The following is a 20718-nucleotide window of genomic DNA, read 5'->3' on the forward strand; positions in this document are numbered from 1 at the left end:
AAGCCTTGCCATTAACCCATTAACTTTATTATGGTAGGCAGCATTTGAATGGGAACATATCCTACTTTCACTGAGACTGAACTGCTATAAAAAGAGAAACTTAAAGACTTTACAGCCATCTGCCATTGAGCTGCATGTTTACAAATGCTAGAATTGATTATATTATATTATAAATATTGTGACCTTTTATAATTACAATAATTTTGTAACCAAATCAGGTTTTCACCAATAGGGCAGAACATCAAACACTTTCAGGATCCAATGTTTAATTTATCAGGAAATTACCATGATGTTCCTATGTATGTTGCATTTTCAAACCGGTTGGGATTCAAAATGCACAATGCGAATGATTAATATCTGCATTATTTTATATTAATTCAGTTGTACCCAATAAATAAGTATCCAAAAAAGGAATAATAATTCTATTATTAAAAGGATTAAATATGTCACTTTGCTGTTGTCAAGTTACTAATCGTTCACCCCCATGGAACTGAGCAATAGTTTGTCCCAATACCATGTGACCTGCATCACATGATTGCATTGGCTGACATTTTAAAAACACTGGTGAGTGGACTCTGATTTTCTTCAAAATTTCTTTGATAATAGTGCATTTAATGAGAGTGCAAAATATAATAATAATAATAAAAACGCTGTGTGGGTGACCAAATAAGACAAGAATGTCAACTATGTTACCTGTCAACTATGTTACTAAGAAATATCAATGTTGCTGAAGTTAGTCAGACATGATTCACTATATATATATTTTTATAGTTAACCCTGTTTGTAAGTTATAGTTTATATATAACTGTACTTTTCATAGTTCAAAACAGTATAACTAACAATATACTGTTCAGAATTTTGGGGTCAGTAAACATATTTTTTTATGTTTTTGAAATAAGTTAGAATATATATTTTTTGTATTTCTGTGATACGTTTTTTGAATCATAAGTCTTCAGTGTCACATAATCCTTCAGAAATCATTCTAATTGATTTTGAAAGATTTCTTATTAATATTATCAATGCTAAAAACAGTGCTGCTCAGTATTTTTGTGGAAACTGTGATACATTTTTTCAGGATTCTTTGATGAATAGAAAGTTCAAAATAACAACATTTATTTGAAATAGATAAATGTATTTACTGTCACTTTTATTAATTTAATGCATCCTTGTTGAATAAAAGTTTTTTTTTTTTTTTTTTACTGACCCCATGTTAGAATGATGTCTTCACATTATACATGACCCATTACTATGTAACAATCCATAATTTCCATGATTTTGACAGATGTCGGCAGCAGAGAAACAGCGAAGATACCGGGCTCGGCGGGATGCTGATCCCTCAAGAAGGGCAGAATATTTAGAAAAGCAGAGAGAGGCATGGTACAGACTGATAAGACTAGGAAATGTGAAACCAATCGCAGAGTTGAGTGAGAGCGAGAAACAAAGCAAAAGAGACAAATGGAGAAAAGCCCAACAGAGAAGAAGACAAAAAAAGCAAATGCTAGAAAACATAATTACTCCAGCAGACAGCCCTGAATTTGACCAGACACCTGAAGAGTCAAGGTAGAAAGCTACGTTTATGTCCTTTTAAGAATTTTTTTTTTATTTCAATTTATTTTTTATACTGATATGCTATAAAATGTAGTCAATAATGTGTCTGGTCAACAATGTTCAACTACACATCAACTATGTGACCCATTACTGTCAACTGTGTTTGTGTGTGTGTGTGTGTGTGTGTGTATATATATATATATATATATGTGTGTGTGTGTATATATATATATATATGTATATATGGTCACACTTTAGATTAGGGTCCAATTCTCGCTATTGACTAACTATTAACTATGACTTTTGCCTCAATAAACTTCTAATGACTGCTTTTTAATAGTTAGTAAGGTAGTTGTTTAGGTATTGAGTAGGATTAAGGGATGTAGAATATGGCATTAAAGGGGAACTGAAATGAAATAGGAAGTAAAGGTGATATAACAGATGCGTTATCATTGTTATTTGTGGTAGGACACTTAAAACTGCTGAAGTAGTTACAAGGGGGGAAAACAGTGATGTTAGTTTGTTGTTTTGCTACTAGGGCGCAGCCATCTTGAGCTTCAACGGTCTGTGACATCACTGGCATGGTAGGCTACCTTGACAGCTCCAGCAAAATGGCATCTCAAGAGCATGTGCTTTATAAGTGCTAATAAAACAGCCAATATATTTAAGTAATATGTGTGCTAATAAACAGCTAGTTAATAGTCAGAATACACACACACACACACACACTCACACAATTGACATTAACGGCTCACATAGTTGATGTGAGTAACAGTTCATATGGTAACACTAATTTTACAGTGTTCTTACATATTTTACATAAACTTTACTGTAGTATTAACTGTAAATTATGCATAATTAGGCCTACATACTATAACCCTAAACCAAACCCTAATCCTTAACCCAGTATGTACATGTTGTTAATAATACTTTTGTGTAATTACACTGTAACAACTGCATTCATATATAGTGTGACCATATTTTTTTAAATGACTTGAATGCTGTTTCTGACATGCAATAAAGTATTTTGCATATCCCATAGGTAGAACTAATATCATATCTGATGAAAATTATTTAGATGCAGACTTACGCTTAAGAAAAATGTCATTATCCATTTATAGAGTCAGAGAGTGTGTCCAAAAACGTGAAATCTGAACATTTAATGTGTAATGCCCTCCAAAAAGAATAATTAGCTTTTTGAAAACTGCTAATTTAATAGACTAGGTTTGGAGCACAGTTATTTTAGTATCAATGAGATACTATTATACTATTATATATTATGTTTTGAATTAGTTATAATTTTTAATTTTTTCTATTTTCATTTAAATTTTAGTTAAAGTTTTAGTAATTTTGTTGTGCGTTTTGTCATTCTTATTAGTTTTTGAAAAAATAATTCTATATATGTGTTTTTAATTTCTGTTTTAGTTAACTAAATGGAAATGAGAAATGTTGCCTTGGCAAGTAGCTGAAATAAAATAAGTTTATATTTAAGGTAAAGTTGATTTTATTTCATGTTACGAAAGTTCTGTTAAATTTTTTTTTATGGTTTTAGTTAACTATAATAACCCTGTTTTGGAGACACTGCCTGCCTGTGTGAGTGATGACGTGTGTGACAGTCTGGCGGATTAAACCTTCACTCGCATCCCAGGCACAGGCACGCGCACGCGCTCGGGGGCACGCGCATCACATGTAAAGCTCAGCTTGTGAATGTGAACGCGAGGATCCGCAGAGGAAGAGACTCTGACAGGTACTTCGCTGAAGGCTGACCTGAATTATTTTTTTTTAAAGGCCTTTAGTGTTTTTGTCTCTGAAGGCTGACTGGCACTGATAGCCTACTGGCGTTGAGATCTATATAGAAAGACACTTAACGTTTGTTCGATAGATAGATAAGATAGTTTGTCCTTAGTGTTTTGTTTTATCATCAGTAACGTTAAACGCTTCGAGGAAATTTAAGATTAAGTAACGTTAACTTACGTTACTCGTATCCTGCTTTTCTCTGTTCACCTCGGTAAGTAGTGTTTGGAACATTTTATGACATGCTCTTTGTTTCAGTATGCTACTTATGTTGTCGTTAGGTTTTTATTTTATTTTGGTTATTTAACCGTTACCGGTAACTTACGTTACTTGTGTAAGTTATCAGATTGGTAAATCTTTCCTTTTCAGCTATCTCGTCTTTCCTCAACTTAATGGATGTACTTTCTTAAATATTTTGAATATTAAATAATACCCATATATAGAAAATTGTGTGTAATTTTAGCCTGCATGCTAAATCTGTACTGTGTATCACATATGGAACAAAAGCAACAGGTGGCTGAACGTTTAGTTGAAGACACTTATCACTTTTTAAAACGTCCTGGTGTCAAATATGTAATAATAAAATCAGTTATAACTTAATAATTCGATTTTTAAGCGCTGAAATAAATCACACATGTAGCTAGCCTGTTAGCTTGCTAGCTCAAATAGGCTGTCTTGGGTTTTTGGCCAGAGTTTGCTGTTGTAGGTTATGATTGATTTTCTAGGCTTTTCATGTGCAGTCGAATCTGCCTCACATGAATATGAAAGAAAAACAAAGAGACAACAGAAAGAACAGAGCTGTGTGTTGACTGACCATCAGCTGCTGGCCCCTGAGTGAAGTGAGCACAACAAAGAACTGCAGCATCTTCAGTCTTGTTCCTCACATCATGAGCGTGTAAATACTCTGACATCTAGCTAGAAGAGAATAAATCTTTTTCAATGTCAAGGACAATTAAAACAATTAAGCTCTGTTAAGCTTTGTTAACCTAATTGAACACTTGATGTTGGTCTATCTATCTATCTACCTATCTTGGATCAACTCTTATTTTTTTTTGTAGGAGTCGAATGGCCTCTGTTGTTACAGTGAAGACAGAGAAGCGTCCTTCCCCCGACTCTGAGGATGGCGACACAGTGGCTAAGAAGGCTAGGTATGAAAACAGATGTTCATGTATTGCTTTGCTGCCTGCACATTCCTAAGGCGTGCCAAAAATTATTCATTCATTGCAATCAGCCCCTGTTTGTTCATCTGTTCTGACAAACATGTTTTTACGAAGAACTTCCTGGTAAGGATGATATCACCCAGGCGGTTTTATTTTTTTATATTCGGTAACACTTAACAATAAGTTTTCATTAGTTAAAGGTGCTGTAAGCGATTTCTGAGAAACACTGTTGAAAGTGAATTGGACCTAGCAGCACAACACACTTGTAGCTAATCAGCAGTAGGGTAGTATCCCAGTATCCCTACCCTTTAAGTTATCCCTAAAATCATAAGGAAATAATTGGTGAAAAAGAAAGAATGAAGCCCTTAACCCTTGTTGTAAGTCTAAACTTGAGATTAACTGTAAACCTGTCCCTCAAATCTGATTGGTTGATTGGAATGTTGTTCCAGGATCAACTTAGTCCCTTCTGAGTGACAGCTGAACGTACAATAGTCCACAAACATTACAAAATGTCTCATGAGTTTGATAGACCTCCTTTTACTGACTGTTTAAAAAAAGTCAGAGGTCAGTTTAAGCTGTGCATTTGTATACAGCTCTGCAGCGTAGCATGTCTCCTCTGACCTGACTACATTTCCTCCATCTCTGCTGACTATAGGAAGTTGTTGCCCAGCCTGAAGACCAAGCGTGCCCCTGAGCTGGTGCTGGTGATCGGCACGGGGGTGAGTTCAGCTGTAGCTCCTCAGGTGCCCGCGCTGCGCTCCTGGAAAGGTCTGATCCAGGCGCTGCTAGATGCTGCCAATGACTTTGATCTGCTAGAGGAGGAAGAGAGCCGCCGCTTCCAGAAAAGTCTGCAAGAGGACAAGAACCTGGTGCACGTTGCTCATGACCTCATTCAGAAACTTTCTCCGGTAAGAAAATTTCATATGTTTTTCTTATACGTGTTAAATAAAGAGTTAAACTTAAGTTTTTAAGTTTGAAGTGTTGATAGTACATTTACATGCATGCGTTTGGCTAAAGCAACTTACGTTTCATTCACTTGATCAGTTTTTGCATTCTCTGGGAATCTAACCCATAACCTTGCAGTATCTAGTGCTATACTAATTTTTTTTTAGCTACTGTACAATATGCTGGAGTAGATCTAGGTGTGTTAATTAATAGAGATTTTATTAGTGCTTATTTTAATGACACAGATTTCACAAATCAATTTGATTTAGATTCACAAGCTCTTTATTTGATTCGATTCAGATTAAAATCCAATGTCAATATTTTTGGATATATTATATTGGTCATACAGTACATTTCAGTATTTCTTAACGAAAACAGTCTCTCTACGAAAGCTGTAAACTATATAAAGAAGCCTGTCTGTTGCCCCTTTTTACAAGATGTCATATGTCTTAAGTGTCTCCAGATTGTGTCTGAGAATCTGTAAAGTTTCAGATCAAAATACCCCACAAATCATTTATTATACTATGCCCAAAATGCCCCTTTTTGGTTAGAAGCAAAAACACACTGTTTTTGTGTGTGTATCTTTAAATGTAAAGGAGCCGCTGCTCCCCACCTCCATTTCCAGAAGAGGGCTGTGCCTTTACAGCTCGTGCCACGGATACTCTGGCAATAAAACAACGAAACAGGAGAAACAGGATGAAGCCTTTCCACAGAACGCATTATTGCATTTAAGTGTTCTGCATTACCAGTATTTTCTATGTAAACGCCCTAGACATTTTTTTTCTCCTATTCAGGGCCATTCACACATATATTTAACACACACTGTTTATGATTTATGGCCAATATAAAAATAGAAGTGGTTGTATCTTTACCATTATAGGGTGGTTTTGTACACACACTACCAACACACATTTATGTTCAAACACCATGTAAAAGTGAATTTTTCATAATAGGTAGTACCCTTTAATATTACAGGTTAAAATTAACAACAGTCCAAATTGAATTGGTATTTATTTTTTAGAAATATTCAGCACCCAAAGAAAAACGTAAAGTTTAATTTAAATGTTTGCATTTGATGATATAATTATGTTTCTATTCCAGTTCGTTGTTAAAATATAAAGATTTAAATGGTGGTGGTCAAATAAACTTGTTTTCATGACAGATATTTGCAAACATACAATAAATGAGACCTCACTAACAGGTTAAGTAAAAATATAATAAATTATATATTAAACATATGTCAAGCATATATTAAGCAACTATAACTATACTCTTTAGTTATTTTGTCTAGCTGACTCACGAGCTGTAAACATTAAATGGCTTTCCTGAGGTAAATGTAACATTACATGACATTGTTTTCAAGCCATTTTATTGACGTCTTTCCGTGGGAGAAAATCTGATTGAGTAATTACATGAGACATGATACATTTCAACAAGTTGTACTGTTTCTTTCAATATACCTTCTTATGTTTATTAATGTTTATTTTATTCTATAACTAATAGTAAAGAGGAAGAGATGACGGTTCACAGCGATCTGTCTCGCCTCATTAAATGGCACAATTTTTTGTTTGTTTCAATTTCTTGATAAAATTGACAGTTTGAAAGCTGAGACTTTTTTCTAACCCAAAGCTTATTACGATTATTGAATGGCCGGCGCACTACAAATAACACAACAGAAAAAAAGCATAGATAGAAAATTCAATATCAGTTCATCAAAATGAAGTTCGATTAAAATTGACTAATCTATATTGTTAACCCAGCCTTAAAATCTTATGGCTAATATCATAAATTTGTAGTAAGTTTGTAAAGAAACACTTTACAAAATTTCCTGAGGGATAAAAACATGTTTAATTTTTTATTTTTTTTTTGTGGTGGTGGTGGTGGGGTTAGTGAAAATGTTGTCAGGGTAAGAAAAAATCCTTTCTGTTGAGCTCTGATCATGAGCACAATGCCAGGAAGTGCGTGGAAGAGCACAACTTTGAATTTGTCCATCATTAGTTCCTTTCTCTCTGGCTAGAATGAGGTGTAGAGCCACGTGCCACCTGTGTTGTTGTTTTTGTCAACCTGTCAAAACAGCGCACAGTGATTTATCCCTGTTTTTCATTGTCAAGCTCTTATATCAATTGCATCCAAACCCACCAATGTGGCTAGAGGATTTAGATGGCATTAGGCCTGTGAAAGGGAGTTAGGTAATGAATTTCAACTCCAGTGCTGTTGTTTCATCGCTTGGAATGGTTGTAGCTGAACAATCCACATCAACAAAAACAACTCTCCTAGAAAAACATCAGCCTACAGTCTTTCACCATCCCAGTAAATTTCCAAGCACAGTTTGTTTGTTATTGTTAATTGCAATGCTCTGGAGTTAAAGCTAGAGTAAGCAATTTCAGAGAGGCTAGCAATAGCGAGCTAGCTTTGAAAGCATAAGATCCCACCCTCCCTTTCAGAGCATCTCCAAAGCCACACCTCCTCCAAAACACATGAACGCACACAGCCAGAGCAGAGTCTGCAAAGCCTCACGAGAGACTACGTTAAATTACCTCGTCTCAAAGAACATAACATTACAATAATAATGAACTTAAACAACTTGCAGAGCTCATTCGTATAAATCCGAGTCTTCGCAGCTATTATTTACGTTCCAAAACTGACTGTGTTTAACTGAATACTTGCCAAGACGGGCATTTTTACATAATTTGGTGTGTATTTGACTGTTAAAACGCAGCACAAGCTGTTTGAGACTGAGAGCCGGGTTGTGCGCTGCACTATCAGTGCATAGATCAGTGGTGTGAGCGCGTAACCTGCGGGAAAGACTAAAATTAGGGGCAATACAAGCACTATTTAACCGGAGCGAATGAGACGAGTAAGTAGGGCTGCACGATTCTTGCTAAAATGTGAATCACGATTTTTCTCAATGGGAAATGAGATCACGATTCTCTTACACGATTCTCATTTTTTTAACCAAAGTTTATTGCACTCAAGTACAAAAAAAAAAACAACAACAAAAAAACACAGGACATTTAGTATAATAAAGTGCAGGAGTAACAAAAAATTGTCTCTTTTCTTTATTTTAGACCCCTTAAAGTGAATAATTTTAAAGCTTTATGTTGTTGAACATAAGAGAACATTACAGTAATAAAGAACCTGTGCTTTTTGCTCCAAGTTCTTGGCCAAGAACACTAACCTAGTGGTATTTTGAGGTGTTGCTCCCTTGTCTTTCATTGCTAACTCATACTGTATTTTGTGGTGACGTTTGAGGTGATTGTAGAGATTAGTGGTGTTACCTTGCGGGGGGTTTGACGTACATAGTACTTACATCTACTGTGTTTACGGGAATACTCGACTTGGCAGATTTATACATTTGTGTTTATTTGGCCGTTTAGGCGCGCAACCGAAGACAAAGGCTACTATGCTTGTCTGCGTTGCGCTCGGAGCGCGCGCACAGCATCCTGTCAGTATAATTCAGTTCTCTTTCACTGCTTATCGCGCTTTTAATATTTCTTTTCAATATAAAGCACATTCTGCCTTTTTCTTTATCTTTCATTCATGATTTGTTATTAATAACTTTAAACAGAATCATCAGCTGAAATCTGCGCGGATTATCAAAAATACGACACATTTATAGGACATAAAAGGGTCTCTGCGGCAAAAGTGAAAGTAAAAGCACAGCAAAGCACCTGTTTCAATAAAAGGATATATTAAAGTTTATATAGCCTACTTTTACATTTTCGCTGCCGTTCTAAAATGATTTTCGCCATTACCTTAAACAAGCTGCTTGAATCCCAGTGCAGGAGCTGCAGATGTGTGTCACTTCGCTGTCGGAGAGAAGAGAGCGAGAACGCGCAGTTAACGTTATTGCCTGTGCCGCTGGCAACAAAACGGACCGAATCGGAAAGATGTGAGACTGACCGGCCGTTCACTAGTCCGGGCCGTTCAAGCGGAAAATCAGCCGATTCTGATCCCTGGCCGGTCGATCGGTGCATCTCTATCTCATAATTACGGTTATGACATGGTGTGAACGCAGCATAAGCTCAGTGTTTTGGTTCAGGAGGAACTGTACGCCGCCCGGTACTGTGTCTACATCTCTGCATAGCCTTACAGAACACTCTGATGACGTGTGATGTCTGCGTGAGCAGGGTGTGTGGACGTACTGTATGTTGACAGGCAGGTAGGACATCCTATCATTGCATTGGGACCGAATGCAATGATTGGACGAAAACTTTTTTGGTCCTGAGACTTCCACAGAAGATATATATATACATTTTTTAATATTTAGACTACTTATTATTGATTGATTGCTATCAGGGTGTGAAGAGAGTTTCAACCAGTTTAACAAAAAGTGTTTATGTAAAACATCGCCTACCCAAACTTTAAAGGTCTCAAATCTCCACAGGTCTTTTAATGGTTTAACCTACTTGTGTGAGTTTTGAGCCTTAAGTGAGCAGAGCAGATCCTAGTGAATCAAATGACCTGTTGGAGTTCAGTGCAGAAAATGAGGCTAATCTGAACATACATCCAGGATTCACACCTCAAGAACAACAGGCCAAGGCTTGACAATAATCCAGTCAGCTTTTGCGTTATATATTTCTTTAGTTAGGCATGCTTTGTAATGATCTTTGCTTTGGCATGCTTTGCTTTGTAATGATCGCTGCAAGTCGGAGGATGCCAGTCAAAAATAAACATTAACATGTTTGAGCATGAAAGTCATGGTTCAGACTTCAAAGCTATCGAGTTACTGCATGTGTTGATAAGCACAAAAAAGTCCAAAACCTTCCAAATATGGTTGTTAATCTACTTTCTCAATGCTTGTTGCTCAATGCTGTTATTTTTCACTTACTACCTAAATCAGGGCTCCAGACAAATAAATCAATAGATAACATTGAATTTTACATGAATGAAACAAGGCTGTGAGGGATAGATTTACAGTCTTAATAATGTCATGTGCTGTATTCTAGATCACGTAATTTTAAAAACTCAAAACTTTCAAAGCTTTTTGTCTGCTGAAAGTTGTTTGGAAAGATGTTTCATCAAATGAACAATCTGAATGTTTTTAAACAATAGTACAATCCACTGAACACACTTTACTTCTATCCATCAGCCTCATTTTCATTCCTGTCAATAATGAAATATGCACTACACTGAGACTTTAAACAGCTGCCACGTTTTTTTTTTAAGGTGTAACAAGAATAAACTGGCATTTTACACTTTTTATGTCTGCCCTCCTTTTACAACATTTTCATTCATTTTTTCCCTCTGAAACTTTGATTCGCAACGTCTCATTTTGTCAACACAACAAGTGAAGTCATAGGCAACTCTTCACAGAACACACAAGTAAAAAGACATTACATGCACATTTTTAATTCATAACGTGTACATTTAAATAGTCTTAGGCCCTGTAAATCTCGTTTGCGTGGTTTACATCTGTTTTGCACTGACCACATGTGATCAGACGACCGAGACGGATGTTAATACCAGGTGTAAACAGTTAAAAGACACCTACACCTCTAAGATCAGAGGCATTAGTTCACAGCAGGTGTGGAGGTGCTGATAATTAGCCTTCTTCCTGAGAAAGTGGATTCTGCAAGCTATTCATAGCAGCCTCTCTCTCTCTCTCTGGTTTTCCATGTGCCTCGGCCAAGCTCAGAGAATGAATTCAGCTCAGTGTAATGAGATTGAGTATGACCAGGACAAGGGCACTGCTGTCAGAACTACTCTATTCTCAGCGCTCTCTACACAATCTCTCATACTTTCCAGTGTTAGAAATCAAATCATGTACAGTGTCTAATTAACACTTTACTGACTGAAATGGAAGTCACTGTAATGACTGAAGTACTTCTATTTCTTTTGAGATTCCACAGATAATGTATAAATCAAGCTAATTTAATTGCCTACAATTTTAGCTTAAATATATGAATTAAGTACTTGGTTTCTTGTATTGTGTTCCATAGAGCACATTTCAATGTCCTCAAAGATGATAATGTTTATATTTCCTTCTAAAAGCAGGCTATGTAACATTGTTGTACACTCCAAAAAGAGTTATTTAAATAGACCTGAAGTTGTTTTGTTTTTCCAAACATCTCAGATTTCTTTTTCACCTCTTGCGTTTTTCTGTAGCGGACGGGAAATGTACGCTCCACCTTTTTTAAAGACTGCCTCTACGAGGTGTTTGATGACCTGGAGTGTAAGATGGAGAACGTTGGGAAGCATCTCCTCCGCTCTGTGCTGCAGTTGATGGAGAGCGGTGCCCTGGTCCTCACCACCAACTTTGACAACCTGTTAGAGATCTACGCTGCCCACCAAGGGACCAAGCTGGAGTCTTTGGATCTCACAGATGAGAAGAAGGTACCTGTTATGTTTCCTTAAGAACTTTTAAGTATAAATTAGCTGAATAAGCATTACAAATCAGACTGCCCTATTAGGTGCTTACAATGTTTTAAATTTGAATAGTAAAGGAGGTCTAACTATTTGGATTCAGTCAATGCATAAATGTAGCATCAATGAAAGAAGATACTTGATTTATCTAAACCAGTGTTTGCCAAATTATTATTATTTTTTTGTGCCATAGCACAGTTTTGATAAGTAAAAAATCCCACGGCACACCACCAAGCATTAAAATAACAAAATTGCACAAACATGCTTTGCTTCAAATGGCATATTAAAACTGGATATTCTATTTAAAGTAGTTGGCTACTCACACTTAATGTGAAACTTGAGCTTAAGTCAGATATGAACACAATAAGGTAAAATAGGTAGCCATATCAGGGCTCCAGACTAGATCAAATGGTCGCATTTTGCAACCCCTTTTCCTGTCGGTGCGACTTTGCCCAACTGATAAGAGCTGCCATTTCTGTTGCATATGAGAAAAATCAAACGGCAAATGAAAATGCAACAAAACCGTACTATTAATTTGAGCTGCACAGTACGGACCGTTAATAAGCTCAGATCAATAATCGACAATGCAGTGCAAGCTCAGAACAGGTTTTCTCATGAGTCATTCTCGATCACGTGACACCGTTACTACACAGTGCTGAAAGATCTGGTGAGAAAGCGTTTGAATTCACTGCAGTATTAATAAAATCGCATCAAGATCTAGTGAGAGGCATTCAAATTCAGCACAGAATTCTCTGTTATAAACCACACAGATGTCAGATCAAAAAGCGCAAACCAGGACAAACATTGTGCCATGAATGGACAAGTTAAAGAGGGCTTTTCAGTCTACAAATCACCAACTCTCACCATGGATTTAATGTAGTAACGCTAACTGTAACCATGGTATTGTGGCAGGAATAGGCGAATGCTTTTACATTATTCATTTCAGGGTTCGTACAACCTTTTGAGAGAGAAATTCAAGCACTTTTCAAGGACTTTATCGTGCTTCACACTTTTTCCAGCACTTCATTAAATATAAATATTTAATGTTATCCAGCTCTAAATATTATCCAGTTTAAATATTATTTTTAATGTGATGACCAAAAACATTATTTGTTCATCAATAAAAGATTGTCCCCATTTGTAAAACTAAAAGTTTAAAGATATAGGAAAACTAACACGTGGCAAACAAATGCTTTTATTTTATTTTTATAAAAAAGAAGTGCCAGTAACTCTTCAGGGAAGCCAGAAATCGATACACACAGGCGGTCAGGAATGCTAAGGCTAGCTTTTTCAAACAGAAATATGCCATCTGCAATACTAATTCTACAAAGTTCTGGGATATAGTAAAAACTATGGAGAATAAGAACACCTCCGTACAGCTGCCCACAGCACTAAAGCTAGATAATATTATCACCACTGACAAGCCCTCCATGTTTGAGAACTTAATAAGCATTTTGCCATGGGTGGTCGTGCTTTTCATCTGGCGAACCCGACCCTAATTAACAGCCCCTCACCCTCTGTAGCACATAGCCAAAACTTCCCACGTTTCTCCTTTGCCCATGTCCTGATAGCCGACGTTCTAAGGGAGCTGCAGCATCTTGACCCCTTCAAATCATCTGGATTAGACAATCTGGACCCTTCCTTTTTAAAGTTGTCTGCGGTAATTATTGCTACTCCCATCACCAGTCTTTTTAACCTTTCTCTTAACTCATCAGAGTTACCTAAAGATTGGAAAACTGCTGCAGTAATCCCTTAATTCAAAGGAGGGGATAGCTTAGATCCAAACTGCTATAGACCAATCTCCATCCTCCCCTGCCTTTCAAAGGTCTTCGAAAGAATTATTAATAAACAAATTATTCACCATTTCGAATCTCATCACAGCCTTTCTGACATGCAATCTGGTTTCCGAGCCGGTCATGGGTGCACTTCAGCCACACTTAAAGTCACAAATGACATCATAACTGCTATTGATCAAAGACACTATTGCGCAGCAGTCTTTATTGACCTGGCCAAGGCCTTTGACTCTGTCAATCACAACATCTTAATTGATAGATTAAAGAACCTGGGTTTCTCAAATGATTGCCTTGCTTGGTTCACAAATTATTTCTCTGACAGGTTTCAATGTGTTAAGTCAGAGGGCCTACTCTCCAGTCCTCTGGCTGTCTCCATGGGGGAGCCTCAGGGTTCAATTCTCGGGCCGACTCTATTTTCTGTATATATCAGTGACGTTGTTCTTGCTGCAGGTGACTCTTTGATCCACCTCTATGCAGACGATACCATCCTCTATACGTCTGGCCCGTCGTTGGACACTGTTAAAAAACCTCCAAGAAAGCTTTAATAATATACAACATTCCTTCCGTTCCCTCCAACTGCTTCTAACTTCTAGCAAAACTAAATGTATGCTTTTTAATCGATCTCACACTGCACCTGCCTGCCCAATAAGCATCACCACACTAGATGGGTGTGCAATAGAGCAGGTAGACAAACAATTATAAATATCTAGGGGTCTGGTTAGACTCGTCACTCTCTTTCCAGACCCACATCAATCAGCTCCAAACTAAAATTAAATCCAGGATTGGCTTCTTATTCCATAATAAAGCCTCTTTCACTTTCCCAGCCAAACTCGCCCTCGTGAAAATGACCATCCTTCCAATTATTGACTTCGGTGATGTTATTTATTGGACCGCTTCAAACTCTCTCCTTAGAAAACTAGATGTCTCCATATAATACCCACCACTGCAACCTCTATAGTCTAATCGGTTGGCCTCATCACCTCATTTACAAATGTCTACTGTGTAAAACCCCACCTTATCTAAGATCATTAATCTCCAGAGCTACCCCCTCTATGAACCTTGGTTCAAGCAGGTATATCACTTTGACTGCTACTAAAGCCCGTACTTCCTTTGGCCGCCTTTCCTTCCAGTTCTCTGCTGCCAATGATTGGAATACACGTCAAAAATCTCTGAAGCTTGAATCCATTGTCCCGTTAACCACCTTCAAATTACTATTAACGAATCTATTGTCTGACCATTGTACATGCCAACTCGACTCACACTTTTGCCATTAATACATTTATTTGTACATTTTAATCTACCATTGCTGTCTCTGTTTTTGTTTGTTTTGATGTTTTTGCATATTCCCCATCCAGCAATGGTCATTTTCTATTTTGCCATTTGCCACCTTCCATATAAGCTTAGTCACTTTGTACCCGACAACAGTACCTCCTTATTAGACCTCCACTTACTTCCTCCATTGACTGTATGGCACAGAGCAACGCCACTTTATCTACCAATCATTTACCTCCATATATTGACACCTTTTGCACTATTTGTATAAATTTATAAATGTTTGATCTGCTGACCTGCATACTGCATTCCTATGCTTATTGTGTACTTCTTTGTCTTGTAATTACATGTGTAACTTTGTTTTTTGTACCTCGACGCTTTTATCTTGGCTAGGTCGCCATTGTAAATGGGAAAGTGTTCTCAGTGTGCTCACCTGGTTAAATAAAGTAAAAAAATAAATAAAAAATTGGCTTATTAGCCATTTCGACTCCCTAATAAAGTTTATTTATTTATCACGTTTTGCTTTTAAATTGATCCCTATTATAAAATATCAAATCATCAAGAAATACATTTTTATCAAAGTTTGACACTCTTTGTACTTAAGTATGAAGTAGGAAAAGTCACAAAGTCTCATGAAAAATAATAAAAGAATTACACAGAAAGTAAGTAAAGAGCACTCCTTTTATAATCAATGAAGCTGTCTGTCAGTTCAGTATGAGACCATTGAAGAACAATGGTACATTTATTAAGAGTAGAATATAAAAAAAAAATCCCTATAAAACTTAGGTTGTTGTTAAAAGTTAATTTTATCTGCATCTCAACTCAAGCTCAATGCTTTACTGTCAATGTTGATTTCCAAGAAATAAACATGTAGTATTATTAGTAACGACCGTTATTAATGCAACAATAGTACATTTATTAGTAAATTGCCTTCATGATTAACAATCCCCCCTCAGCGCTACCAAATCAGGTGGCAGGTCATTGGGATCTCAAAGTCCCAATGGCAATGTGACATCATATAGGGCGCAATTATTTAGTCTATGAAATTGCATTGTTTTTGTTGCTGAGTGGAATTCCCCTCAGAGATAAATCAGTCACTGGCAGATACAAAAAAAAACATCTGAAGAAGAGACCATGTAGACTTGTTGAATAATACTTATCATCAGATCATCAGTTGCTTTAAGTTTAAACTAAAAGTAATGAAATCAATTTGTGAAATTATGTTCTTCAGATGTTCAGGGCACTGGGTTCATCTCTGTTTGCTTTTGGCCATAAATTTCCTTCAGCACAAAGCAGTGAAAGCTTCAGCTATTAGCCATAAAATCAGCCTTATGGTCCCCGGGCCAAGCGTCATGTAGTGCATTAGTGCGTGTAGGCTCTACAGCAGCTCACCTGAAGGGCCCTCTGAAACACAAGTGACTGCATGTTCAGTTCTCTGTCTTTATTAATCAGGCCGTGTGTGGTTTTCCATAGTGTGGCCTTTAGGCTGGGTGTTTATACACCTTTTCCATCAGATGCCTCTTGATTAGAACCCAGTCATTAAAAGCAGCTGGACCTAGTGGGAACCGGATTGGGATCAGTGGAGTATGAAATGCTGCGGTGTGCATGTGTGTGCAGGTTCTGGAGTGGGCTCAGGAGAAGAGAAGACTAAGTGTACTACATATTCACGGTGTTTACACCAACCCCAGTGGTATTGTACTGCATCCTGCGGGCTACCAGAATGTTCTGAGGAACACAGAAGTCATGGTGAGTAAATGTTTTCTGCTCTCAGGAGAAAATAAAGCTGAACCACTGGAAGTTGATAATTCACTGGGGTGGCGGACACAGTGAACCAAAGCATTCTGGTCCGAAGAGATACTCCCTTTTGTAGCAGTTTTTATTGTTCTCTGTCCAGTCCTTGAATGGGAAGGAAGTTATTTTGATTGAAGATTATGAAGGCACATTAAATTAAATTTAAAAAATGATGTTCACAGATAAATTATAATAATAATAATAATAATAATAAAAATTGATTTCATGCTGGCTTTAACATTTGAAAATGCAGAACTTAAGACAACCATAAATATTAGCATTGTAATTTTACAGTTCTAATGAAAATACATATTTTTTTCTTAAATCCTCTATTTTTATTTTAAAGAGAAATATTACAATAGTAAAAATTATTTTGTTTTTATTTAGTAATTTTTATATTTGTATTTATTATTATTATTATTAAATAGCCATATTGATATATAATCACAATATTTTACATAAATTGTGCTCCCCTAAAAAAATTTAAGAAAAATATTGAAAAAAAAAACTTAAGTAGTTAAACGATTTTTAAAATTTAAGTATTTCAAACAAAATGTAGTAACATTTGCTGATTATTTGAAAAACTTTTGTCCACCAAATCAAAGTCATGTGCTGAGATTAACTTGCATAATTAAAAAATAAAATAAATTTATGAATTAATAATTCATGATATACATTAAACATATCTTTCAAGGTAAAAAGTATTTATGTTTTTTGGAAAATAACTTTTATTGAAAATGCCATAAACGTTTTTCAAAACCAAATGAAATCATCATGAACTTGTTTTGAATTTGAACTAACTTTTTTGTCTGTTATTTCTCGGTGATCCTTAAAATGTCACTCCATAACGTCAGTTCTGATATTGTTTTTGCAGAGGGAGATCCAGAAACTCTACGAAACCAAGTCTTTTGTGTTCCTGGGCTGCGGGAGGACAGTGGACGACACCACCTTCCAGGCACTGTTCCTCGAGGCGGTCAAACACAAGTCTGACCTTGAGCATTTCATGCTGGTGCGGCGAGAGGACGTGGGCGAATTCAAAAAGCTTCGAGATAACATGCTGGACAAAGGCATTAAGGTCATCTCGTACGGCAACGAATACGCCGACCTGCCGGAGTACTTCGAGCGGCTGGCCAATGAGATCTGCAACCGTGATGTGGACCGGGACGTAGTGACCAACGGTTGGGGTAAGCTTGGGCTTCACTTTTAAGACACGTTACATACAATGTTAGAGGTTTTTCACCTTTTCATTTGCTTGATTCGTTCAGGATCTCCCGTCTCACAAGGCGAAGAAAGTCAAAATGGCTTTACGACCCAGAAAAACCTCCTCCAAGGTTAGGACAGCTTTCGTGTTGTTGCCTGGCTTGCATGCTAAAGGCAATTTGGGCATTTGACTGGAGCATGGCGACGCCTTTTTCCCTCCTTTTCCCTCCTTTCCTTAAATGCATGCTTCTAGAACGAAAGAATCATAGACCTGAACGCAGCACAAGGGCTTCTGTTGTTGTTTTAAACTCACTACACCTTTCCACTGTCCTCTTCTGCACTTGAGCCCATGTGCGCTGTGGCTTCCTGTGATGAAATCAGCTGATGCTTCTGTTGTAATGAGATCTTCTTCCTGTCTCTCTGTCCAGACTACCACTCGTGACACAAGTGGCAGTCTGAGAACATATCCACAGCTCCGCCGCACAGGTCTGGCATGACCAGATCTCCACGCACAACAGACTCCTTTCTCATACTTAAACCGAGCGCCGTCAGTACCGGTTCGCTTCACACGGGACAGGCGTCTGTAAAAACACCACCAGGCAAACTGTGAACTCCTGCAACTCAGAAAATGTTTCATGAAACTCTTCGTGTGAGTGAAGGAGAAAATTTGTGGCTTTTTTTATGTGGTAATTGAAGTGTGGACCAAGAATGATGTTCAGGGCCAGTCTGATCTTAAACACGAGCGGTCAAATGTAGTGGTTCCTCAATTCCCATTTTTCACATCATCAAATGCACCAGCAATATTTAATTAGTGACTGAACCTCACAAAATAAATGTCCATGGGCATTTTTCATCCCAAAATTAAAAGGGAAATAAAAAATACATATCACGCTTACACACACTATATAGAGCTGGTAAGTCCCGCCCCTTCCGCTAATCCCCACTGGACCTCTTGGTTGAAAAATCGTCAATGCAAGTGAATGGGAGAAAATAATTATTTTCTGGTCCCGTTTGAATTTTGCCATGAATGTGAACATATGTTGTCTGTGAATTTTTTTATATAACTTTTCGTGTAAAGAATGCTACAATTTAGCGGTTAGAAGTTTGATACGGTTAGACTTTGTGTGAGAGCACTTTGTGGCCTACAACTCTTCGCTGCTTTCGACGCGTTTGAAACGTCACCACCACTAGCACACGGACACTAGCTCACGGATCCCGCTAAACATGGCTGTGTCTTTGGTGCACTTCACCGCCTTCTTTCAGGGAGAGGACAAAATCGTTGAGGTTGGCGAAAACCACGGGTAAGTCAACTTTATGGGGTGACGTCACATAGGCGACATGTAGTCTTTCTCGTTATGTCTTTTCCACAACTGCTAGCCGAAGAATCATACCATATACTGTCAAACAGACAACATATGTTCACATTCATGGCACAATTCAAACGGGACCAGAAAATAATTATTTTCTCTCATTCACTTGCATTGACGATTTTTCAACCTAGAGGTCCACTTGGGGTTTTACGGATGGGCTTACCAGCTCTATAGTACACACTACTGGTCAAAAGTTTGGAATAATTACGTTTTTTTTTTAAGTCATGCTCACAAAGGCTTTTTTTTTTTAAAAGCAAAATACAGTATGTAAGGGATAATGTAGAGCGAGGCGGTTGTTATAGCGAATACAACCCCGACAGGCTGATCGGGTCTTGAATCTTAATGGACACCCTGCAGCCAATCAGAATCGAGTATTCACCCAGACCATGGTATAATAAATATATAAACTATTTTTAAATTGAATTTCTAGGAAGAATGATTTACTACTGTTTAAAAGTTTGGGGTCAGTAAGAAATCAGTAATATTATTCAGCCAGGATGCATTCAATTTGTAAAATGTGCTAGACTAGTAAAGCCTTTTTATTGTTACTAAAAACATCTATTTCAAATAAAAGCAAGCACAACTGTTTTCAACACGGACAATAATCAGAAATGTTTCTTGAGCATCAAATCAGCATATTTCTGAAGGATCATGTGACACTGAAGACTGGAATAATGATGCTTAAAATCCAGCTTTGCATCACAGGAATAAATTACATTTTAAAATATGTTCCAAAATTCACAATACTACTGTTTTTACTGTATTTTTCAGTAAAAAAGTGTTTTGCCTTGGTGAGCATAATCTTTCCAAAACATTAAAAAAGAATCTTTATTCCAAACTTTTAACCTGTAGTTTGTGTACATGTTAATTGGTTGAAATATGACTCAGGGCATTTCTTTTACAACTAAATCTGCATTTCAGCTTCCATGAATCTACTTGAACCTGTCACGAGACTGAGGATAATGATATAATGCCGTCATTCCTCTCAAGCCACACAACTTTCAACACATTTTATTGCACTTGGACAGTTAGTTCCCATGTATAGTCTTAAATGCTTGGTCAGTAATGCTCTAAAATAAAAAAGTAAACAGTTGTTTATAAACTTTTTGTATTTTAACTCCAGTGGACCACTGTTTAAGCATCTCAGTCCACAAATGTCTTGGGTATTTATATGCTTATTTTAAAATAAAATATCTGTTTGGTACCAAATGTGTTGTCATTACTGACAGCAAATAGAAGCAGGGAATCACATATATTTATCTTATTTTTAACAGTGTACGAGTTGATGCGGCCATTTGTAACTTTCTTCTAATAGCGGCTGATGAATCTCTCGCACATTCACTGAAAGTAGCGTACTTTTGCACTACACCGATATTTGTATCTGAATAATGCGCAACTGCTCCATCACAAACATAGTCAGATGATTCTCAGTAAGCAACGCCCTGATGGATTTGAGTATAACGATTTAAACCAGTAATT

General features: G+C 37.0%; 1 protein-coding gene across 4 annotated transcripts; it reads left to right on the plus strand.

Moving 5' to 3' along the window:
- Nucleotides 1–543: 543 nt before the first annotated feature.
- On the plus strand, nt 544–20445 carry fam118b (family with sequence similarity 118 member B). Of its 4 annotated transcripts, XM_081372918.1 has the most exons (9): nt 544–564; nt 1283–1560; nt 4401–4490; nt 5158–5410; nt 11556–11783; nt 16496–16624; nt 17544–17853; nt 17935–18000; nt 18298–20445. In XM_081372918.1, the coding sequence occupies exons 2-9, from the start codon at nt 1283–1285 to the stop codon at nt 18309–18311; spliced, it is 1368 nt and encodes a 455-aa protein (XP_081229044.1). In that variant the 5' UTR covers nt 544–564; the 3' UTR covers nt 18312–20445. The 4 variants fall into 4 exon arrangements, with proteins under 4 accessions (XP_081229044.1, XP_081229043.1, XP_081229042.1 ...); XM_081372917.1 differs by lacking the exons at nt 544–564; nt 1283–1560 and adding an exon at nt 3264–3295; XM_081372916.1 differs by lacking the exons at nt 544–564; nt 1283–1560 and adding an exon at nt 3266–3556.
- The last annotated feature ends 273 nt before the right edge of the window (nt 20446–20718 follow it).

The sequence above is a fragment of the Scardinius erythrophthalmus genome, assembly GCF_964197995.2.
Source record: "Scardinius erythrophthalmus genome assembly, chromosome: 8".
NCBI lineage: Eukaryota > Metazoa > Chordata > Actinopteri > Cypriniformes > Leuciscidae > Scardinius > Scardinius erythrophthalmus.

Coding starts and splice junctions, on each gene's coding strand:
- fam118b (XM_081372918.1), top strand. CDS start 1,283: ATGTCGGCAGCAGAGAAACAGCGAAGATACCGGGCTCGGCGGGATGCT. Junction 1,561..4,400: donor CAGACACCTGAAGAGTCAAG/GTAGAAAGCTAC, acceptor TTTTTTTTGTAG/GAGTCGAATGGCCTCTGTTG. Junction 16,625..17,543: donor TGAGGAACACAGAAGTCATG/GTGAGTAAATGT, acceptor TTGTTTTTGCAG/AGGGAGATCCAGAAACTCTA.